Genomic DNA, 25,547 nt, shown 5'->3' on the forward strand with positions numbered 1-25,547 from the left:
TTAAGTGCTGATTTAAATGGACTTACAGATGACAAACTCCGCTATATACTGTTTATGCAGATGGTTTGATGTGTGCATTTTATGTTTTATAATGTGTTTTATTGTGCACTATATTGCAACAGTTTTTATTCATCAAGCAATAAAGATTAACTACTACTTTGAGGTTGTGGAAAGAATATGGACAGCTCAGTAGTCTGATTAGTGTGACAAAGAGAGACTGCCTTAGGTAAGAACCTCAGATTGTTTGTAAGAACTACTCTGTCCTTGAGTACTTGGAGAAAAGGTCTTGAATAGTAAGAGCTTATAATTCGCTGATGCCCATGAGTGAAGTTAAAGCTACAAAAAGGTGAACTTCCAGTAAGGGAACTATTGATTACATGAGGGGAGGGGTTCAAAGGCAGTATCAGAAGTCTTGTGAGAACCACATTAAGGTTTGAAACTGGTGCTGGAGTTATTCCTGGGGATATCACTCTTTTGAGTCCCTCCAGAAATGCCCTGACCACAGGAATTCTAAAGGGGTATGAAGGCTATCTGTACAGAATGTATGCGGCTGCAGCAGTTAAATGGAGGCATAGAGAGGTGTATGCTAGACTTGCTTTCAGAACAAATTCAAGGGAGTAAATTATTCACTTTTGCTTTGAAGGGGTCTAATTTCTTGGAGATGCCAAGTGGACAAATCTTTTCCGCTTAGCGGCATAGCATAGCATGCAGATGCAGTGGGCCAACTAGTACTATACATAAAAGGTGCAAAATCATCTGCAGCAATGGGTCCAGACCAAATTCTCATTAAAGTTATGAAAAAGCCGGAGTAAGATGGCGACCGCTACCATGGCCGTGTGAGCTGACTCCCGCATCTCCTCCTGCTAAGCCCTTCCTCTCCTATTGCGGACCCCTCAATTACATATTGGAGAAAATCTTACCGCTTTCACAGATTCCTGTTGATCCCACCGCATGCTCTGGCGGTCTCGATCCTGGCTCTGGGGAGCACCACTGCCGCGTTTAATGGTGGCGCGGAGAACTCCCGGCGCTCTCTTCCCACGTTGTACCAACCTCGCCTAGGTGATGCCGCCGAAGACAGGGACAAGAAGTGTAAAGAGCCGCGCTCCCCCTGGGAGCACCTCTGGTCAACAGCAGTCAGCCTTGGACGCCGCGGCAATGGGGTGCCCTGAGGTAGGGAAGCGCAGCTCCACGTAGTTAGGCCATATAGATCATGGAGAGCAGAAAAAGAACCCTGGCAATAAAACGGTGCCTGCTTTGTTCAAAGTACAGGGTGAAAAGAATAAATGATCACGGGACTCTCTTGTCAGCTCCAAAGGTATTTTGAGAGCAAAGCATGATACTCCTGTGCCGGCCCCCGCTGCTGCCCCTGCTGTTGCCTCTGCCTCTGCTGTGGCTGCCGCTCTCACAAATCCAGCGTCAGCCTCTCAAGGCACAGTGAGATTGCAGGGTGGCCTGCCTACCCCTGGTGCGACTTTAGGCATCGGGATGTGTACAGATGGAGGCTTGATTACCACTCAGATTAACGGGGAGCCCACAGTCAGTCTCCCCCGGCTGGTAACCCCCCCTGTGGGCAACGAGGGAATGGACTCTGTTGTTAAACCAAACTGTTGCATTATGGTTCCTGTAGTTTCTTTAGAGTGATCCCAGATTAATGCATTAATCGACCCATACCCTTAGGATGCTCTGGAGGGGATCATTTAACAATATCTAAAGATGAGGAGGTTGCGGTTGAGGAGGTTTTGGGTACGTTTTACTCACTGTCGGACTACTCAAACTCCTCGGGGAGGAGCATTCAGTTCATGATTGGGCAGCTGACGAAAGAGACAGTAGCAGTCTGCATTGGGAGGAGGAAAATGGCAAAACTTTACTGGGTCAAGGAACAACTGTTAGTCCGCATGAAAAATCTACTTTAGCTGGACAATCTAAGGGTATGGCAGGCTCATTGACCTGGGATTATTCCTTCTCAACGGTATTGCATGATAAAGACACCCCGGCCGAGAACCAGCCAGGAGAAGATATCCATAATGCCAGGAAAAATGCAGAAGGAATCACACTCCCTATACTATATCAGACTATCATGGCCTAAAGAGAAGAAACAAGAATCAAGAGTTCAAGAACACAAGGCGCATATCGGAAACTTCAAAATTCAGAGTTGCCAAGTCTTGCGCTGATTTCTCATCGAGAATGGGAGAAGCAGAAACTAGAATCTCCCAGCTTGAAGAATAACTAATCGCCCGAACAAATCTCACGGAATCAATAAAATCCATTAGAGATGAAACAGTGTGGAAGCTCACTGACGTTGAAAATCGCTCCCGGAGTAATAATCTCCGCATTTTAGGGGTTCCGGAGGGGAAAGAAGATGGAGATGCTCGACAGTTTGTGGTTGAACTGTTTGATGAAGCATTCCCCGGGACTGGAAAACACAAATCCAGAGAGCAAACAGTTTCCCCTTTAATATTCGCAAAAAAACTGGGGGGCAAACTGATACGCGGCCACGGGCCATTCTAATATCGCTCAATAACTTTCGAGCTAGGGAGGCTCTTTATGACCTAGCCAGACCAGACAAAGCGTAGGGGGAAGGAATGTGATTTCTTTGTGCGCCCTGATTTCGGTCAGGCTACAGTTGAGAAAAGATGGCTATTACGGCAACTTATTCCGGCATTCCAAGCCAAAGGGGCACAAGTTTTCCTTCTTAACCCCGCAAAATTGAAAGTTATCTTTAAAGCGAAGACGCACTTTTTCCTGTCTGAGATCCAGGCATTTCTATCCTCCATTTAGGTCTGTTATAGGGGTTCACTAATTTGAGGTCTTCAATACTTAGTGGGGTAGGTACCATATTACACCAGATAAGGAGTTTCCACTGGCTATGACTTTTCTACTATTCACTGCTACTTTTCTTTCTCCTGTAATTGATGAACAATGATTAGCTGTTTTGTACCTATCCCATATTAGCCTGGTTTTAAGAAGGAGGAAGGTCGGCAGTGTAGGAGGTGGGGGTTTCTTTGCTCTACATCACCAGGGAATCAGTTCCCTTTGCCTCTTGGAATGGGGTCGGGGAGGGGCCTCTTGGGTGGGAGAGGTACATAGGTGGAGGGGGTAGGTGGGGTGGGGAGCACATGACATGATCAATTCATCTGTACAGTATGTACACCCTTTTCTGAAAGATACATCCATAATGTTAAATTTGGCAATGTTTAAAGTCTTTTGTTGCATCTATACTGTAAGTCTAATTATTATTCTTCAATGCAATCTGGAAAATGGCTAGAGACAATTTATCAATCTGTTATATAAACATCTGCGGCCTTAATGATCGCAAAAAAAGGGGGATATTTGCTAGAATAATTAAACATATGCAAATAGAGGTGTTGTGTGTGCAAGAAACACACATCTCCTGGTGCAACCTTAATTGGCTCTGTGATACCGGTCTTGACATTCTAGCATGTATGCATCAAGGGACCAACACACAGGGTGTAGCCTTTCTAGCAAAACATGGCGTAATTGTCTGTAAACGTAAGAAAGAGGACCATTTGGGATGGTGGGTGATCTTAGAGGCAGACATCAAGGGCTTTATTTTCACTATTTGCTCCATATATGGTTCGAATCAGGATGACCCGACTATCCTGGACTTTATAAATATTGAATTAGCAACCTGGCCATCCCCGCTGGTAGTATGCGGCGATTTCAACATTCACATTGAGCATAGCTTTGATTTATCTGGTCACATACCATATTCCGGTCGTAAGAATAAGACGTTAAAAGCATGTAACGGGGTTCCCCGGGAGTCATCCCCTGACAGCTCTGGTGCAGTGGTATGGGACTCGGGGTCCCAGCAGGAACTCACACTTCACCCCCCCTCTTATCATCCACAGCAGACGGACATCGGCGGGACCGATTACACAAGTGACACTCACGGAGGAGAATGTACCTGGCCCTTTAATTCTCAGTCAGATGAGGAATGGGCGGGATTTCCTGACGACGTGCTGCCATCAAATACGGAAGTACCAGATGACCAGGTGTGCTTGTTCACCGGGAGAGGAGAGAGCGTGGAGGTGCGGAGTGAGAAGGAGCGGAGCGGTTGGAGGATTATGGGAGCGGAGAGGAAACAAATGGAGGCGAGAGAGGAAGAGAAGAGGTCCCAGAGACGGAGGAGACGCCAGGAGGCCAACGTCCACACGAGCCGCCCAGCCATTCACCCGGGGGAGGTGTGTGGCTAGCCCAGGTGCGTGATAAGATCAGGGGCTGGGTGGGACTGAGGAGCGATCCCTTTGTATAATAGTGGTATCCCCTTTTTCCCGGTTCCTTTTTCCCAAGCACCACCCCTCCTAACACTAGTACATAGTTGTTGCACACGGGTTGCTGCTCGATCCCTCACTCCCTTCCCCTAAAACCGCTCTAAAGGAGAACGATAAGCTAACACGGTGCTCTCTTTTGTTTATTGGTTCGGCGAGCCGAGAGCCAAGACTGACTCAGACGCCCGGATGTCCCGACGAAGCCCGGACGGCTATCGGAGGACAGAGAACACCAAGCCCAGCAGTAGAAAAACTACCAGAAGTCGTTCCCCGAGAAGGACCCTACATACAAGAAAGACTTGTACGGACTATCTCTTTGCAGCAATAAAACCTTCGTTAACAAAGACTCGTCTACTGCCCATTACTTCAGCTCCCGAACGCTCGAGCCCGCTACAAAGCATTACAGGGTTTAGTCAAGGAATATGGTTTATTAGATTTATGGCATAGACACAGACCAGGGGAACCAGGTTACACATTTCTTTCTTCACCCCATAATAAAATGGTGCGGTTAGATTATCACAACAATTGGCAGACAAAGTGGATATTAATCTTTTTCCGAGAATCATTTCTGACCATAATCCTTTAATTATTAAGATTCTATTATCTGGGCTTCCCAGGATATCAAATCCATGGACGTTTGATAAGAAATTGCTGCTAGATACATCCTATTGTCAACACATGGCCAAATGGATTTCTGAATTTTTTAGTATTAATAAGGGTACTGTACCAGAAATAAGGTATGGGATGCATTCTAAGCCGCTTTGCGTGGTGAGACGCTCAGCTTTTCTTTATACCGTCAGAAGGAGAATAAGGATATGATCAAAAAATTGATCAGTGATCTAGCTCTTGCCGAGGCTGAACTTATTAAACAAATAGGTCTTGGTCAAACACGACTGCTTGTCAAAATAAAATATTCTGTTACTAAGTCAAAAATTCATTTATTTTACGCTGAAGAGATTGCTGCTAAATATGTCCAGCATAGGTCTGATATCTACGAACTGGGGGAAAACACTGGGAAATTATTGGCCAAACGTATAAAACAAAGAGCGGAGGCAAATATAATTAGCCATATCAAAGACCCGCCAAATATTGGATACATCTCAAGATATACTCAATGTTTTCCGTAATCTCTATACTCAATTATATACTGCAGAAGCTGAAGCTACTATCGCTAATATCACGGAATACTTAAATGGGGCTGAAACTGCAAAAGTTTCTTCAGAGTAGAATGAGACCTTTAATGCCCCTATTAGTTGGGATGAAATTGAGTCAGCGATCATATCTCTTGCCCCCGGTAAAGCGGTTGGACCCGATGGAATTCCTTTGGAGTTCTTTAGAACTTTTCGGCAAGCACTGAAACCTACCCTAATTTCTCTATTTCAGCTTGCCAAACAGGGACAGACCCCCAAATCTTGGCACCAAACTTCAATCATTGTGTTTAGGAAAAAGGGCAAACCTGAACTAAATCCAGGATCTTATAGGCCGATTACACTCATCACTTCTGACAGCAAGGTGTATTAAAAATAATGGCTTCTAGGCTTGATACAGTTATAGTCCCTTTAGTATCACCCAGACAACACAGGTTTATCCCCGAAAGAGACATGACAGACCATGTAAAGAGAGCAATTGCTCTCTCTGACTGGGCACAAGACACGAGATCCCCTGATCTGTTGGATGAGGAAAAAGCGTTCAACAGGGTCTCCTGGTGGTTTCTCTGGTCTGTTTTACACTGGAAGGGTTTCACACCCGAGTTCATCCAAGCAATTCAAGCACTATACACATCCCCTGAAGCAACTATTCGAATAGCCGGACAATACTCACAACCATTCAATATCGCCAGGGGTACAAGACAGGGCTGTCCCTGTTCTCCGTTATTATTCTCACTTTATATTGATCCCTTTTTAGGAAAACTGGGAAATGAAGTCAATATTGAGCCTGTTACGCTGAATAATTTCACATATAAAACACTAGCATACGCCGATGACATTGCAATTCTTACCAGCAACTTGAGGCTAGCCTTCCCTATAATGAACATGTGCGCCAAACAGTTTGGCGCAGTATCAGGCTATAAATTGAACGTTGATAAAACGCAATGCCTACATTCCGATAATTGTCACCCATCTGAAATCATAACAGTTTCAGAGGTAAACTATCTGGGGGTTAGAATAACAGCGGATGTTGAACGCATTCCAGCACTTAATGTACAACCAGCTACCCAAACTGTTATTAATCTTTTGGAGAGGTTAGAATGCTTACACCTATCATTACATGGTCGATGCAATGTCATCAAAATGACTATCCTACCTAAATTTCTATATTTTTTCCGTACTAAGCCATTCTTTTTCCCCACGTCTTTTAATTTAAAAATTAAACAGATTTGCTTTAGATTCTTATGGGGCTACCATAGACCAAGGAGTGCCATAAAGTGGATGACTCTTCCAAGATCAAGAGGGGGTGGGGTATGGCGAACTTGTTATTTTATCATTGGGCTGTTCTTTTACAACACATGGAAATTCTCATTAAAGGTAAACAACCAGGTTCAGCAGTCACCAATTCCTCTATCTATGAGATGCTCTTGGGAGATAATTCACATCAAAGGTTAGTCAAAACTTTGGAGCCAAGCTACTTTAAGAAAACTAGATTCAAAACCATTACATCTGCTTAATCTGTTTGAAAGAAAGTTCGGAAAAGATTCGCAATCTCAAATATCAATGCATACACCCCCTTCTCTGCTCATGGTCTTCTACAATCAATATTTCAGGACAGGACAACGTTTAGATCGGCAGATTCAGGGATAATGCTTCTTGGGGATCTAAGATAAGGGGGCAGTCTGATGTCATTTACCACTCTACAAGAACTATTTGGCCTACCCAGCAAAGATTTTTTTAAATTCTTGCAAATCCAGAGCTTTTTAGGCCCAAGATTACAAAAACATCAGGTGATCCTGGAGCCTATTAGCATAATTGAACTGCTCCAAAGACGATCACGGATTGCGGTAATCTATCAGTCTCTAATAGCCCAGCTGCCCGATGATTTAATATCCCAAGGTGATCGCTGGGAACGGAAATTAGGGAGGGTAAACATCAATCTACCTAAGTCTCTTGAATTGGCTAATTCTGTGTTTTTGTCCGGTATCCTGAAATCACAGCATTTTATGTCCATTTTTGATTTATATTACCCCCCTCTAAAACTTCAAAATGGACACAGTCTATAGGGAGCTCAAGTAATAGATGCGGATTATTTGGTGCAGATTCCCTGCATATGTTTTTTACCTGCCCGGGGCTGGGAACATTTTTTCATGATATAAGTCACTTTTTAAATTTAATATTAGCAACCCCAGTTACACTTACCCCAGAGCTGGTTATTTTCGGGGTTGAGAGCCCTATAACGGGGACAGCCCATGTAAAAGCAGAAGTTGATTTTCTTTTCATTTCTATGTCTACACTGAGACTATGTATCACTTCTTTATGAATTAGTACTGATGCCCCTACATTTATTAACTGGAGATCCAGGATACTTGGTTTATACAATTTAGAAATATATGTATATAAAAAAGGGGTGTTAAGAAACGCATCTGGGGGCTAAAAATCTGGTCTCCGATTATTAGTTGGTTAGAAAGCATTGTTTAGATCTAGATGGTAATCCAGCTATTGTATTTTCTCCAGCTGTGCAAATTAAAATTGGCTTATCTTCTGATATCTTTTCTCTTTCTCTTCTATTTTTGGATATGTATCATTGTTTATCAGGCTTGATATGAAAAAGAAGAATTTACCTACTGTATTATTCAAATGAAAAATAAAATATTTTTTAAAATGTAAAATAAAGTTCTGAAAAAGGATCCTGCGATATGTGGAAAATTTCTGCTACCACTTTTTGAACATTGCAATCAAATAGGTCAAATCTCCTCCTCTTAGAAAGGAAGTATCATAATACCTCGCCATAAGAAAGGCTCTGGTACGTCTACAGGCAATTATTGCCAGGTGGCTGTACTCAGTGGGTTAGAAACAATTTTTGCTGCTAGTATTTAGAACACTTGCAGGATTGGGCACTTTCAAAATGAATTATTCCACAAGAACAGGCTGGCTTTAAACCCAACCACTCTGTGAAGGGCAGCAGTGCAATTGTTTCTACCTTAATAGATACATATATGGTAATGAAATGGCAAATCCTTTACAGTTCCTTCATTGACTTTTCAACAGCTTCGATAAAGTGGACAGGCCAGCCCTTTGGAGAAAACTACTTATACTGGAGATTCATCCGAACATATGAAGACTACTTATAGCATTACATTCTTCTACATGATGTAGAGTGTTAATGGACAGAAACAAGGTCCTAGCACCCACAAATACAAACAAAGAACAGTCTACGACAGGGCTGACTGTCGGCCCCTCTTCTTTCCTTTATATGCCTGTATGGTCTTCCTGCTCAATTCGTAAATACTAGGAGCTTTCCTGAACGTGTTGCATCTTATGATTTACATGTTTTAATATATTCAGACACTGTGGTTTTATTTGATCTTACACCATGTAATTTACACAGTAATTTGAAAGCCTTGAATGATCAACACCTCTTGGACAAAAATAATGGTTTTTAAAGTAAGAAAACACTGTTACCCCTTTAGTTGATATCTAGGTGGAACACTTATGGAAATGATAAAACCTTATACATATTTTTGAAAAGTGTACTCAGTCTCAATAACAAACCTCACTTGATGCATCTAAGAAATAATGTATTAGGGCATGCGGGTGTCTTAAATCAGTTTTATAAATCTTGAGAAGAAGACACTTTAAATATATATTAGAAAATTACAAAGTAAAAATACCACCGACTTTAACATATGCACTTGAGTATTACACCTTTCAGCAATGATCATTTTTTAAACAATATGAAGGAAAGACCCTACAAAAACTGGCCACATTAAGTCAATTATTCGCTATGCAGGCACTGCGGTTAGAATTATCACTTATAAGCTCATTTGCCACTTCAATGACAAATGTGTGGACTGGGCTTATTGCTTATTTCATGCAAAAGAGGGTACACTTCGAGATAATTTTAAGCAGGACTCAAATGTGGTATTAAAGCAAGACTACACTTTTTTGAAATTCTAAAATTGGTTCTAAATAAATTGGAGTGCAAGATGGAATTCTTATACGCTTGGACTCCTGCACAAAGTAAGCTTTTTTAAAACAATTTTATTTCAAGATTAGATCACATATGTAACAATCATTGTATGAATTTAAAATTATATAAATCATTGCCAACTATTTTAGATGATACACGCCCACAGAAATACTTATACCTCACTTTAGGTCCTGGCATTAGGTGGGTAATAGTGTTACTTAGGTTGTGGGTGTTACCACTTAATGCTTACAAAAGTGACGGATGTAATTCTACATGATAATGTGAACTGTGTAATGAAGATATTCAAGTTTTAAGACATGCACTTTAAATCTGCCCTGCAGTCTCAGCAGTACATTGTTGATATTTACTACCCTTATATTTAAAATTTTGCATTACAAGAACAGTTGAATTGAGTAATTAAATAGTGTTCCCGTCTAATGAATATGTATGCTATATTGTTTTTAAATTTTAAGTCATTTTTGATACTGTTTCAAATATTTTATGTTTGTGCAGTAATGGATTTATGTTATGATTGTGGTAATATTGTTGATCCCTGTCTGGGTCGTCATCAATAAAACATTTTGACTTTATTTACTTTAGTAGGCCTGCGTGACTCCCACAAGATTTCCATATACTCCTCCTCCTCCTCCTCCTCCTCCATATACACACCAGACCTCATGCACCAAATTGTTTGCTTGAGTTGTTTGGTGTGTGGGTGCTTAACCTGGCCATGCTACTGTGTAAAACGGCCCTGCCTTGTTTGAAGTTTCTCGTTGGGCACTGATCAACATCATGGAGCACTGAGTACCAGGGTGCCTGGTCCTAAATGGAGTATTGAGTACCATGGCTGTCTGCTCCAAAATGGGGCAACCATTGTACAATTTCCCTGTGTATTGCGCTAGCGGTGCATTAAAGCATGATAATGTTGCTTTGGCCATGCAGTGTCTGTATTAGGAATGGAGAGAGAGAGAGGCACGCACGTAGGTATTTACCTGGCGTACAGTTGTTTCTGGTGTCACAGAAGCAGCAAGAGTTCCTGGAGAAGCCAAGTTATCAATGTTAGCAGTCCTCCTTGTGTCAGCGAGCTCTTCAGTATGGCTGCATTGTTGACCCTGAACAGATGGGAATAAGTACAATGACAAATAAGAGAACATTTCTAGTTCTCTGTTTAGGATATGTTCATTAAATTCATGAACATCTAATGGTCTCGCCCATGCCTGGGATTCCAGAACACTTTTAAAAGCATAAAGAAAAAAACATCCACAATAAAATAATAACATGCCTACCAACAGGCAACATTTGTTGTACATTTTGTGAACCTTTTTTAAAAAACTAAGGAGAAAAATCATCAAAAACATAAAATGAACTTTAAATTGGGTTACTAAAACACACATTACATATATTCCTCATAATAATGTCATCCTTGCCCCTTTAAAAAAGCAAGGAAAATGAAAAGTATTGTATTTGACATACAGTATAGCACAGAGAAAAATCTGCGGGGCACTTAAAGTCTGCTGTTGCACCACCATAATTCCAATACAGTGAGTTAGTCCCACAGATCATATTGACAGTCTGATGATAAAACCATAAGGTCTTATGACAAAACTCCTGCTCATATTCCTGTGAAATTTCTAGGTTAAGAGCGAAGGTAGTTCATGAATTTAAAATATAAATGTAATGAAGATGCCTTTCACAGAAAACTATTGTTATAGGCAAGTAATATGTTGGTTTCTGTCAAGTGATCTTTATTAATATTCATAAATACTAATAACAAGGTAATCCCTGAGGAGCCTAGCTCGCGACCGAGATGGCCGCGCTTTAGCTCGGCTCCGTTCGCCCGCCTGTGTTTTCACATTTATCCTGCTGTAATCCTGCCCCGGGAAGCCCTGTTTGCTGAGTGGTAGTGCTACGACGCCTTGCAGGCACTTACCTCTTGTTCCGGTTATCCTGGCTGCTGTGGATCCAGTGCAGTGCCCCCGATTGTGTTGGGGTGTCGGAGGCGGACTGGCCTGGATCTTCTTGCCGGCTCCCGGGCCGGACGGAGCCTGCGGATCTACCCTCCGGGGCGCGGAGGAGGTGGTCGGAGGGCCGTTGTTCGTGTGGGCCGGAGGTCCTTCCTGGCCGATTCCTGTGGGGAGGAGGCCTATGGTGGAGGCGCTGCCTTCCGTGGTCGGAGCTCCTCGTGTGTCCGGCTTGCTCTCCCTTTGTTCTCCGGTCCGGCCATTTTGATTTTGCCGCCCGGACTCGGAGAACGGGACCGGCGGCGTTGGGTGGCCGGCGGGTCCCTCTCTTCTGGTGGCCCCCCTTCCTGCCCGGGGTGCTCTGTTGCCGGTCGGCGGGACTTTGTTTGCCTTGCTGCCGCCCCGGCGGAGATTTACAGCCGCGCTGCCTTGTCGGACTCTCAAAATGGCGACCGACCCCGAGTGTCTTGACCGGGCCTGGGCGAGCGCTGGAGGCCCGCCGCATGGCCCGGGTGCCAGATACTGTGAAGGTTTTCCTACACTTAAGGAGGTACTAGACACCCTGCTCTCCTGGCGGCTCTGTGTGACCGCGCCTGTCCTAGCTTCGGAGATGGTTCCTCACGGCGGGCCTCCTGGGCCCCCACGGCCAGATGTGATTGTGCCGCCGCGGGGTGCGGCTGGAATTATCCTGGCGGAATTGGCCCCGGCTCCGACCACGTCTGCTGCTGTACGGAACTTGATGGCGCCTCCTCCTCCTGCGCTACCTTCTTTTTCTCGGGCCCGGGAGCTGGATTTTACTTGGCCTGGCCTTCATGACTCTCCCGCTTCCTTTCGGTCGCTGCTGCCCGGCGATGTCTCCTGTGCTGGCCCAGATGGGTCGGTTCTTCTGGACATATCCTTGGACTTGTGCCTGCATCGTTTGCTACACTTCGTGACTTTCCTGGATCGTCCGTGTTCCACTTTACGTGCCTTTTCCGGACTGCCGTTGGATCTTCCTGCTGTCTGTCTCCTGTTCTTCGTAACCTGGTCCTCGCTGGATCGGACCGTTTCCACTTTGGACAAACAAGGACAGGGCTGATGTATATTGGCATCTGTGTGCGGTAGTCTTGCACTGGTTTGGATGGTCAACCTGTCCCGGTATGGTTCTGTGTGATTGACTGGTGCCCCTGGACTTTAACCCGATGTTCTTTGGCTTCCCGGGGACTTGGCTCCTCGACTCAGGCGGGTGGCTGGGTGCGTTTACTCCTGTCTCCCGGCCCTCCCCCGTGTATGTCTGTGTGTGTTTCCCATCCCTCGTTTCCTTCTCTTCCCTTCCCATTTTTGTCTTTTGTTTCCGACTTAACTTTGCTCCGCTATATTTCGGGTTCTAATTAGGGCGACAGGCACGCTGCGGGGGGGTAGGCCGTAGCCTTCTGCAGGGGTGCAGGGTGGGCTTTAGGGGTGGGTTGGGGGGGTCTGTCCGTATTGGGGGGTCTTTTTCCTCCCTTATTTCCTCTTTTTCTGTTCTATGGCTCTTGTGTGTTCACTTTTTTCGGGACTCCGTCTCCTCCTGTATCCCCCTGGGGAGTTTCTGTGACTTTCGTATTCCGGTATGTATCTGATTGTGGCTCGCTGGGTAATTCGGTATCGATTTTTTGCTATGTCGCTTGCCGGACTCTATTATCCTGCTTTCACTCCTGGGGGTGCGTGGTTTGGTGGGAGTCCCTTCTTTCGTTCCCTTTTTCCCTCTCCCCTTTTTTTTCCTCCTTTATGGGGGTCCTTTTATTTTTGTTGGGGTGCGTATCGTATTGTCTTTTATTATGTGGGCCTTTTTGATCATGTCTCCTCAATTTGGGTGGGGGCGGCGACGGGTAGGTGCGGTTTGATTGATGCCATTGTCGTTTCTTTATATTCCGATTTTGTTTATACTCTTTGATAGCTATGTTGGCATGGCCTCTTTTGTCATTCTGTGATCGTAAGATGGCGGCTTGCCGCGGCCCCTCCCTGGTTGTTTTTTTGCACGGCCCATGATTCTTCTGTTTCCCCACCCCGCATTAGAAAATTAACCTTTTATTGTCCTGCTCTTGCTGATTGCTCGATGCTTTTATTGTTTCTCCTGTGCTCCTGGTGACATATCCTGTTGAAAATTAGTTTTTCGTTTATTACGTTATCTACTATGTGGTGGCCAGCCCTCGTGGGTTGTAGGCCCGTATTTGTGAGCTTTCTTTGAACAATAAAGGTTTTAAAAAAAAAAAAAAAAACAAGGTAATCCCTTCCTAAAGGTAATAAGAAAGACACAAGGAATGGGAGCTACCAACTTACATCCTCATGGCAATGAGGCCCACCGGTTTGCATACATTCAGAAAGTTAAACACTTCTGAGGAAATTCTGTAGTCTTGAAAATGAGAGATACAGAATACAATAGGCTAAAGAATACCTTGCCTCCCTATGTTTCAAATATTCATTATTTGTTGGGTTCACAAGATGCTACCGTTCACAAAATGTATGGCTACCACAACACAACAGAAAATGTCAAACAATAGGCTTTCTTCAAGATGTAATTTGGGAATGTCCGTAGTCTTTTTGATATTACAACTTCCACTTTCTCCCTGCCAAAAGATGTGAGAAGACTTTTGACACACAAAACAAAAATAAAATAGTGAAAGCGCTCTACCACGTTCTTTTTATTTTAATTCAATTTTTTTAATAGCACACAAATTAAACAAGGAGGTTTTGATTGAAAAAAAGCTACTTTCAACTGGGGAAGTAACTCCAACAATCTAATATTTGTAAAGTCCCGAAATTCAATAGATGTGAGCATTAACCAGCAATTTGCTATAAGAATAACTGTTACTTCGTAAAAAACATTTAGCTTGCACATTTAAGTCTGAGTGGTAAAAACAAATAAGCCCTTCAGCAGTTCTGGCTGCTATGAAATTGCAGAGAAAACTGGGCTTTCAGGATCGGTTGCCCAGCAAACATTGAAAAACGTTTCAAGAAATTAAAGAAGGTACAGATAATTTCCCATGTTGACATTTTAAACATGGCAGTGGATTCACTGTATATTTTTATGTATAGTTTTTCGTTTCCAGTGATCAGTTAATGAAATAGTCTCCCAATTTGGACAAGACGGAAGCAATAGTTATGTAGATAAATCTACAGGACTCATTAGTGCAGTTTAGAATTCTACAAACAGCAAAAGGGATATGACTTTGCAAGAATTTGGTTGTTCGGAAACAAAGGCAGCATGATCTTTTAAATCGAATTAGATGTTGAAAACAAAGCTTACACATGCGCTATAAAAATATTTTGCTTCAATTGTCGTGACTCCAATATAATGAATATACTAGGACCTAAATATACTAGGACCTACAAACATAATACATACTTCATCTACTGGTGAAAAAAACTCCAGTATATTCTTTATGTATTAAATAGTCTATAGCTATATTATTTAAAAAATAAACTCTCAGAAAATAGTTTCAATATGCTGAGAAGAGGCCAACAAAGAGAAAAGAAAACTTACTCTGAATTAATACCAGTTGCTCATAAAACCGTCAACATATCAGCCAAAACATTCGCAATTAACACCAGAAAAGAGAACGAGACTTATTTGTGTTGAAAGGATACCACCACTAAAATGATGTCATAAAAGAACATATATAGGACACTGCATTAATAATTGCCATGTGCAAGGGTCATGCTTAATTTGACTTAATCATTATTAAGATCAATGTAGCTGGAGGAGGGACATCAGAGATTTGCCAATAAAACCTGTGTGAATATAAACTTATATTATGAAAGCCCCAACTTGGACATTGATATTGTTTGAAACAAACAAAAGATTACAAGGATTACCTCATCTGATAACTTTGATCTCCATGTGTTTACTAAAATGTTAGGCACTTGTCCTAAAATCTATGAATACAGATAATAGGATACCTTAGGAAGCAAAATTAAACTGCCAAGGGTTTAGAGATCGAACAAAAACCTTTAGAATGGAAAACAGAGGGATGCCAGAGGCTATCTAGGAATATCTCATAGTTTTCCACTGTACACCCTGAAGCTGAAAAACTAAGGAAGCAGGCGTTACATTTTCAAGGCATCAAGGCCCATTCATCTTTAATGGATTACCACATTTAATGAGAAGGAATGTGTTGCCATTTTCAATACCAGCCAGGACTATCCCATGCCCTGAAGAAATACAAACATGAATCTTTTAACAGTATGCAGAACGTCTAAACAGTTAAGTTTCATTCTTAAACAACATATGAATCATGTGCAATAAGATTTTTAGAAAGTCCATTTGAAAAGACAAAGTGACAAATGAAAATTGTACTTCTAGATTTGACTTATGGTGAGGAAGCAGAAATTGATTTCCTCCAGGCAGGTGAAAGATGAATATTACATGTATAGTATTGACATGACTGAGGAAGATACTAGGAAACCATGGGACGATATCAGTTTACAGAGAGTAGTACAGCCAAGTGGAGGATGCAGAAGGATTAATACAGAAAGGAGGAAAGAATTTTGATGGATAATAAGATCTTGCCGAACAATTATATTAAGGTATTATCACACTAATAGAAAACGAAATGTTTCCTAGCTGTCTGATGTAGGTGTGCTTTGTTTTGTAAGTGATGAAGGAAAAGTGTACATACCTCCTCTTTGATGAGTTCATAAGTTAACAAATTGGTCGGAAGTAGGCTGTCAAAATCGTTTGTTGCAGCTGTACACTGAACTGCTTCCTAGACAAGTCACATTACACCAGTTATTTTTAGGGCTGAATAATTACAATAATGTTACAGCATAATCCTTTTACTTTTGAAACTATGGTGGCCTATCATGGTGGACCCCACACACACAAGCAAGGATTGATACTCTCTCCGTTTCTGACTTGTTCGGTCCAAAGATCATGCAGCAACTGGGAGAAATTCAGAGTGATATCTTTGAGCTTAAGAAACTGAGAATGCAAACAAAAAAACCAGCTGCATCATGATTATGGCCCTGGTCTTTCATTTCTATGGAAGTAACCAGCACTATACATTTATTAACACATAACAAGCATTATCAGCACGGAGACAGTGGCAGCCACTGTCTGTTTCTTAGCATTGGGACTGCAGGCATGTCCTATTTAGATGAGCTGACATTATTATTTGAAATACTGATTGAATAAATATTTAAAAGAATGTAGCTGAAGTGAAATAAAGGAAACACATTGTACCAACATAAGTCACATGGGTCACAGAAAAACACAGTTACAAAGTCTGTTACACGTCTAACAGCTCCCAACTCTGGCCATAGTAAAACTTTGCAAACCAGCACTATTTAAAAGGCTAGCTACCTCCTGAGGCTTGGTAGCATCAACTGGTTCTAATTAATCCATGGAATTTATCAAAGTCTCAAAAAAGCATCAATCTCTTCAAAAGTTTTTGTATTGTTCCCCAGGTTCCAAAATTACACCCGGTGCTTGTACAGCCTTTAAGTTTACAATTGTAAACATTTACACCTAAACTACAAGGCTGGAACTCACAACTGTACACGTGGCTTTTTGAACATATGGTGAACGTTGTTAGGGCATATGTCAGGGGTCCAGAGGACACATATCCCCTTTCCTTCTTCATTTTGTGTGCCCTTGTTTCGTGAGGTGGCTAACAGCAACATTTCCTTGCTATGAACAGTTCACTCAAAGCTATCACTGGCTCCACAGGGCTCTGCCCATTTATTCAAGGATACTATATCCTTAGTCTTACGTTGCTACCAGTGCATCTTCATCTGCATCAAAAGCAATGCTGTGGCTGTATTGTCTTCTGTGGCTAATCTATGATCCCTTAATACATTGAGCTGGTTTGATTTGGTCTTATTTCCCCTCATCTTACTTTATTCCCCTATCACAGTTTGCCCTTCGTTGTCCCAAAAGAGGTTGTTCAGTTCTCTGAACTGCAATATAAAAGATCCCGATGTATTTGCTCTTCGGATAAGTGGTCTTCCAAATTTCAATTTTTAAAAGTTTTACTCCCCTCTTGTTTTATCAGCCCATGAGATGGCATTTCACAGTCTGCACAGAAGGCACCTTCTTAAAAAAATGTTTTCAAATATATGTTTATTAGCATTTCATCACTTATCACAGGGTAAAACTGGCATACTGTACATGTGGATAAACGCAGACGACTTGACAGCTTATAAAGACCAAAAATAGATATACATCAATAGGTGCGTACCCCCTGCCGTACCCCAGACAACCTAAAGGAGTAAGCACAGTTTCTCCAAGAGCAAGGTTGGGGAGTAAGTCTGCGCAGTAAAACATAATATTTGTCTGTTTTCTTTTGTGATAATGGTAACCCAACCCAACCCCTCCAACTGGAAGATGCCCTTTATAGGGAGAAAGTCTAAACAAAAACTCCCAGAAATTATGAAGAACCCTCCAGTACTGGTTGCGGCTACCCAAGTGAAGTTAGGTTTCCAATCATGGGAGCATCAATTAGGTTAAAGTTGAAACAGGTGCATAGCTCTGACTGATGCAGGGCAAACGGCTGAAAGTAATCCCTTTGTAAGGAGGGCTACCAGTGGGTCCCATCTATATTCGAAGTTCCTATAATCATCCCTGCATGTATCGGCCATCCTTTCAAGGCACAGAAGTTTCCAGACTCTGGATTGCCATAACGAGATAGTGGTAGCTTCCTTTTTCTTCCATGCGGCGGCTATTGCTACTTTCGCAGCCCCAATGCAGGTCCACATAATGTTATATTATTCTTAATTTGTAGAGCACACGTACACCAGATTGGTTTCTTGGCGCTACTCTAACGGTGTTGGTCTGAGATGTTACTCGTATGCCTGTCTAAATAGCTACGTTTTTAGGAGTTTATTAAAAATCATGAGGTCTGTGCAGGATCTAATTTCTTGAGGCAGGGAGATCCAGTATCTGGGATCAAGTATGGAGAACCTTGTTCCACCAAAGCATTTCAGTTTAAAGGGAGGTATAGTGAGGAGATGCATATGGGCAGATTGCAGGTTGCGGGTCGGAATGTATCTATCGATCAGGCTGTTGATCAATTTGGGATTTCTACCATTCAGGGATTTAAATCATTCCACCTTGAAGGCGCATCTCTGGGTTATAGGGAGCCAGTGTAGCTTCCTTAGAAGAGGAGTGACATGTTGGCGCCTGCTTTCCTGAAGGATCGATCTAACTGTCTGGTTCTGTAGTTGAAGACAGTGGGTGAGATAGGCTGGGATGCCTGTGTAAGGAACCTGCTGATTTTCTTTATTTTTCTTAGTTGGAAAAAGCATGTTGAGATTACGATCCTGTTTAAGAATGATCTTACAATGAAAACTCAATTATGACTCTCAGGGTTTTGGCAGATATGGAAGGAGTGGGAGGCTGTCCCAGCTCTTTAGGCCAAAACCGGGAACTCCAGGGGTTTAGGGAGCCTCCCCTAAGAATCACTTCCGTCTTATCTGGATTTAACTTCTGGATTTAACTTCAGATGGTTGCTGTTCATCCAGTCACTGATGAACAGCATCGTAGTCTGGAATTCATGAACGACTATAGGGGAGTTATTGCTAGAGAACACTAGGTGGAAGACGTCCGCGTAGTTGAAAGTTTTAACTTTTCTTTTGTTCAGGGCATGGATCAGAGGGAGAAGGTATAAGTTGAATAGATGAGGGGAAAGTGAGGATTCCTGGGGAACACCGAATGTGGTTCTTATCTTGGGGTCGTGAATTGGCCTAGGCGGATCGCCTGAAATCGGTTTGTTAAGAAGGAGCCAATCCTTTCAAGGGCTGCTCCTTGAATTCCTGCATCCTTGACACGGTCGACCAGGATGTTATGGTTGACCATGTCAAATGCTGCGGAAAGGTCCTGCAACAGCAGGACTTGCGGACAGCCTCTGTCTGTCTTCTCTTGAAGGGTGTCCAATACTGACAGTATAACTGACTCTGTGGAGTGAGCTGGGCGGAATCCTGCTTGATGTGCGTCCAGATAATCGGACTGCTCCAAAAACGCAGATAGGCTTTTGGCCACATGGGCTTCGAGTAAATTGGCCAGGTAAGGTAGCAATAAGATAGCGCAGTAGTTGGTTAGGATTTTAGGGTCTGCTACTGGCTGTTTTAGGAGGGGGATAACAGAAGCCTCCTTAAAGGTGTCAGGTACATAGCCCAGGGACAGTGACTCGTTTAAAAGGGTCATAGCTGGACTTGGCAGGCAGTAAAGGCTTCCCTTAGGATCCAAGGGGGGTAGCAATCCCTAGGAGAGCCAGATTTTACTTTTGTCAACAAGTCTGTGAATATTTCTTGACTTTTTACTGGAATCTGTTTCAACATGTAGGAGTTCTTGGGTATTAGTTGACACGCAGGGCTCGAGTATATGGGGATACTTGCTTTAATGGCTTTGATTTTGTCAATGAAGAAGTTGTTCAAGGAATCACATAGGGTTTGCCAAGGTGTGGATTTTGGTGTCACTCTGTCGGGGTTGGATAGTTCGTAAACTATCGAGAAGATTTCTTTTGATCGATTTGAGGAGGTGACCATTTTTTATGAGAAATATTCAGCTTTTGTAGCCAGGTTAGTTTTTTTGTATTTTTTAAGTGCTGCCAAGTAGGTGCTTTTATCATCAGGCAAGTATTTACTTCTCGACTTCCTTTCAGCTTGATGCAGAGCATTTTTTAATTTCTTTAAATCAGAGGACAACCATCTGTGGGCTTTATGGTCTTATCTGCTTTAGTTTGATGTTTGAGGGAGGGATCGAGGAGCCTAGGCCGAGGAGAGTGTTTGCCATGGAGGTCGGAATAGGGTACCCCAGCATATCTTTAATTTGTGCGAGGATTTGCTCCCAGAAGGGTCGTATCACTGGACAGTCCCACCAGATATGTTGAAAATCGCCTAGTAGCCCACAACCCCTACAACACAGATAAGACGAGTCGGGAAATATCTTTTTGATCTTGGTAGGGTAGAGGTAGCAGTCCATCATCGTTTTTAGGTGGGCCTCCCTTAGTTCTATGGAATGGTTGAATTTTGTAATATATCTGACCAGAGCCCCGCCCATTCTCCATCTTGAATGTCCCGTTGTAAGACATCCTCCCACGTGTACAAGTAGCGAGGCCTCAGGTGTGCATAGAGGTGAGGAGATAGTTTTACAGAAAGGAGATCATACCTTTCATAGTGTCCACAATTCGTATGTATTTTTCAAATTTCGTGAGGGGGCGGAGTGGCTGCTTCGTGAATGTGAGGTGTAAGCGCCCAATGTTTCAGCTGGAGATAGTGGTAATATTCGGCAGGTCCCAACCCATAGTCCCTCTTGCAGCTATCAAAGGTGAGAATATCATAGTTATGGAAGAGGTGCGTCATTGCTCTGCAGCCTCCCTCCCTCCATTGGTCAAAGGGTCCTTCCTGTAAGGCCAGAGGGAAGGCCAAAAATTGAGGTGTATTGGCGTATAGGCTGATGGAAATGTGGTGCACTGGGCGTTATGTGATAGAGAGTCCCATACTTTTAGGGTAGTTCAAGTAGGCGTGCTGATGTAAACATTCTCTGGCCTATCCCTCTTGGGTCGCCATATGAGGTCCCAAATCGACCTCCCTGCCACAGCCCTATCCATATGGAGTCAATGCTTCTCAGACTCCCTCTTGGCCCACTCAGTCACCACTCGCAGCTGATCCGCCTTGTAATAAAGGCCAAAGTCCTGGAGCCCCCCCCCCCGTGGTCTTATCAAAATGGAGAAGTAGAACCTCGCTCGTCCTCCCTGCCAAACGACCCACAGCATCATAGATTTTAATTTAGGGAGAAAGTCCTTGCCCAGTTCAACTGGGAGAGCTTGAAAAAGATACAAAAGTTTAGGAAGCACTGCCATTTTAACTGCATGAATGCGGCCAAGCCAGGAGGTAAAAAGTGGCTTCCATCGTGTGAGATCCGCCTGGAGTTTCGAGAGAGAAGGTGGGAAGTTAGCTTTATATAGCTCCTCTACCCAGGGTGTCAACTGAACTCCCAGGTATTGGAGAGGCCGGGAAGTCCAGTGTAGTTGTGAGCATGCCCGGAGTCTCTCAACTTCGGCAGCAGGGATAGTGAGGTTAAGGATGTAGGATTTGTCTAAATTCACCCTGAAGCCCGCCACTGCGTCAAAGCGTGTAAGTTCCGTTTGTAGAGCAGGTAGAGAGGTGGCCGGTTCCGTGAGTGATAGGAGCACATCGTCTGTGAAAAGGGATATCTTATGCATTTCTCCACTAAAAGGGATGCCCTTTATCTCTGGTGCGGCGCGGATGGCCATGGCTAGTGTCTCTATACTGAGGGTGAACAAGAGGGGTGACAGAGGGCACCCGTGGCGGGTACCCCTAGTCAGGGTGAAGGGAGCCAACAAAATCCCATTTACCTGTACTCTCGAGCGGGGTTGAACATAGTTAGCCCCAGATCTCTGTATTGGGGTGAATGTATGAAATTGTTCTGCATTCTGTCCATCAATTGTTCTTTTTGCATAGTTAGCCTGTACCATATTAATACATGTGTCTGCAAACCCAAAGGATGTGAGTGTAGTAAATAGAAACGCCCAATCCACCCTATTGAATGCCTTCTCGGCATCTAACCCCACCAGTACTGTCGGGAGGTGTTTCTTATTAGTTTTTTCGATTAGGTGGACGATACGTCTGGTGTTATCAGGAGTCTGACGGCCTTTAATAAATCCAAACTGGTCTGGGTGGATGAGAATTGGCATGAGTTCGTTTAATCGGGCCACGAGGATAGATGAGTACAATTTTGCATCTAAATTGAGAAGGGCGATAGAACGGTACGAAGCGCACATCTTTGGATTCTTCCCTGGTTTCGGAATAACTGTGATCACAGCTTCCACCAGAGGGAGTGACAGAGCCTGCCTCTGCCATGGCATTAAAAAGGCGGGTAAGATGGGGTAGGAGGTCAGGGGTGAACGTTTTGAAGAATTGGGCTGTATACCCGTTGGGGCCTGGGGCTTTCTGTGATCTGAGGGATTTGATGACTATAACCACCTCCTCGGTCGTTATAGGAGCCATAAGTCTGTTGTTCCAGTCTTGGGAGACCTGGGGGACTTGCAGTGTCCGTATATAGTTACTTTGTGCATCTATGTCTCGTGGTTCCACGTATATAGGTGGCCGTAAAAGGCGCCAAAGGTATCCGCTTTCTCTGTGTCTTGATGAGTCAGCTCCCCTTTTGCCACCTATATATTCCCGCTCCAGCTTTTCCTTCAATTGGTGAGCTAAATGCCTACCTATCTTGTTTCCTTGTGAATAGGAGAGTTGTCGGAGTTTCAGGAGGGTATACTCCGCTCGATTGTTATATATGGCCCTGAGTTACCCCCTCAGTGCAGTAGGCATGCAAAGAGACATTCTAGTGGGTTTGTTTTTATGGATTCTTTCTGCGGAGGATAGTTCGGCTTCTAAATCTACTCGTTCTTTGGTCCGATGTTTGTTCAACTCAGAGTTAAGAGCAATACAGCCGCCTCTTAAAAACCGCCTTGAAGCATCCCAATTATTAAACATGGAGGTGGCTTCGGGCACATTCCTGGTGAAGAAATCTGTGATTGTATCTCTTAGTTCCGTACAGAGTACCCTGTCTCTCGTGAGGGAGGCCGGAAAATACCATTTGGGGTATGTGGATGGTAAATTGCCCCATGACAGACCGATTGTAACGAGACAGTAGTCGGACTCGGAGAGTGGGAAGATATTGGCTTCCTGTAGAGCTCCCATTAAATTTTGGCTAATGAATATATAGTAGAGCTGGGAGTATGTGTGGTGTACATTCGAATAGAAGGTGTAGCCCTGTGTCTGTGGATAGAGGGAAAGCCAGGCGTCTCTAAAGCCCATTGTCATGCATCTATTGTTTAGCCTCTGTGGAGAAGACGCTAGACTCCTGGCGATGGGTGTGCGTGCTTTCTATGTCTGCCAGCCACGTGAGGTTAAAATCCCATAGTAGGAGTGTCGGTCCCTCCGCAAAATCCTGAATCCTCCCTAAGAACATTTTAAGGAAAGCTGCCTGCCCTGTGTTGGGTGCATATGCCGAAATGAATGTGCAGAGCCTACCCTTCAGGATGCATTTGACCATTACCCAACGTCCCTCCTTATCTGATTTGGTATTGGTGGGTTGAATTTTCGTAGAAGTTTGAAAGAGGATTGCGGTCCCCCAGTGTTTAGTGAGTGCAGAAGCCCTGTATATTAAGGGCTAGCTTTTGGGGTGGAGGTGGGACTCTTCCGCTCAGGCAGATGTGTCTCTTGCAAAGCTATTTTGTCAAGGTGGGGATCAGAGATATATTTCCAGAACTTTCGTCGTTTTTGAGGCGAGTTGAGGCCTTTTACATTCCAGTAGCCTACTGTGATTACCATTGGTTCTGTGTCGCCCCTCTCTGCCTCCTCAAGGACCCATGTGTCAGCCCCCTATGACTCGCAACATAGCTCCCACCTGGGAAGAGACAAGAGTGTACCTGTTGTGTATCCCTCAACTCAAAGTGCTTCTATATGATCAATCGTTAAAAAGCCGCCACCAGTCTCCCCCCCGCATAACCAAAACCCCACACAACAAAATTAACATCCCAAGTGTCGGATCAATGGTAAGTCTCCTACTGCGGGTTAAAGAACCCAGGTGTGTGGGCGGAGGGACGATAGGACCGAGGTCCCGGCTCGCTCCTCCTCCGGACATGCTAAGGAATTTCGCCCACCCCATATGCTCAGTCTGGCGGCCTCGCCCAGGCCAAATGATCAAGTCTCTCCTGCTGGCATGGGGCGAGTATCATGCATGTGTGTCTATGTACCAAGCCATGTGGCACGGTGTAGTGGAAGTCACGCCATCTAACAACCTTGGGCTCTAACAGGTCCCATTCATGTCTACATGTCGACTAGCGGACAGCATGTGGCAACGTTGAAGTCTTAAAGAGTCAACTTGCAGTTGTAAGGATCCCAAGGGTAATGTGGAGTAATCAGGTGCGCCGCCAACTTGAGGTTCGGGGTCTCCACTCAGCGACAAGGCCTCCGTGGCCGAGTCAAAGTCCTCCCTCCAGGATCACCTCCAAAATAGTAAGTGCGGCTGATGTGTTGGGCAGGTCCAGGTTATTTGTTGTTTCCTCGAGAGCTTGCGGACCACTGTGAGTTGGGAGGGCTGGTAGTCTGCGTGTCTCGCGGTTTGCCCTGTGATTGTTCAGTGTCATGTACTGGGAGACCCAGTAGGTCCATACCCTACCTTCAGGTCCACCACATGTCACTGTTTGTTATGGTATTCAAAGCTTAAACCAAAGGGATAGATCTATCAGTATCTAACCTTATCTTCACGTAGATTGGAGGTGATGGGCCGAAATTGTTGCCATCTGGCCAATGTTGCAGGAGCCAAATCCTGGTAGATGCTGCAAGTGTAATCCTGAAAAGTTACCGTGCCTTTCTTTCAGGCCGCAAGAAGTACCGCTTTTTCACTTTGTAGGAGTGGAACTTCGCGAGAACATCTCTTGGTCTTTGTTTTCCTCCCGACACCAGGTTTCCGACCCAGGGACTCTCTTGAGCTTGATCTTGAGTGTATGTGGGCTGATGATCTCCGGAAAAAGGCCCTCCAGGAAAGCCTCTAGGTCCGGCCATTCCGCCCACTCCTTGAGGTCGCGAATCCTTATGTTATCTCGTCAAGCTCTGTTTCCCAAGTCTTCCGCTTTTAACTGGGTTTGGTGGAGCTGGTCTTGGAGGGCAAGTACAGTGTCATGCATCTCAGAGGTGCGCTTGTCCGGTTCTTCGGTATGGGTTTCCAGGTCGATCACTCTAGTGCCCACTAAGTCCACATCTCGTTGGAGATCTGTCATTCATGTGGTAAGATCGGACTTCAGCTGATCAATTGAGGTTTGGTTGTCTTGACTCAACTCTCTTCGCAATTCCGCTTTAAAGTCTCGCAATGAGGACATCAAATCTTCCTTGGTAAGGGCCATATCGGACGTCTCGCCGTCGCGATCTGAAGCCCGGTGTGTGTCTGCTGACGGAAAAAAGCTTGAGACCTTATTTGTCGCTCTGGTTATCGTCTTCTTCGGCGGCATAGGAGCTGACCCCACCTAGTGTCTTCTGGTTTGGCACGGAAGGGTTGGAACAGTAGTCCCTAATGGTACCGTGGCTCGGGGAAGCACAGCAGTCGCGTTTGAACAGGCTCTGCGTCTCTGGGGTCACCTTAGGGCGGCTATCCGTAGTGAAGCTAGAAGGGTGCAGATAGCGAGTCATGAAC

General features: G+C 44.1%; 1 protein-coding gene across 3 annotated transcripts in view; it reads right to left on the reverse strand.

Moving 5' to 3' along the window:
* Positions 1-25,547, reverse strand: part of LOC144770363 (uncharacterized) — a 918,549-nt gene that overhangs the window by 113,992 nt on the left and 779,010 nt on the right. For 2 of the 3 annotated variants that reach the window (XM_078654830.1, XM_078654829.1), the window contains one exon: positions 10,403-10,522. In XM_078654830.1, the coding sequence (XP_078510956.1) occupies positions 10,403-10,522 (120 nt within the window). Of the gene's footprint in view, positions 1-10,402; positions 10,523-16,011; positions 16,099-25,547 lie in introns of all 3 variants that reach the window. The other variant, XM_078654828.1, reaches the window with a different exon arrangement.

Source organism: Lissotriton helveticus, chromosome 7, assembly GCF_964261635.1.
Source record: "Lissotriton helveticus chromosome 7, aLisHel1.1, whole genome shotgun sequence".
Taxonomy (NCBI): Eukaryota; Metazoa; Chordata; class Amphibia; order Caudata; family Salamandridae; genus Lissotriton; species Lissotriton helveticus.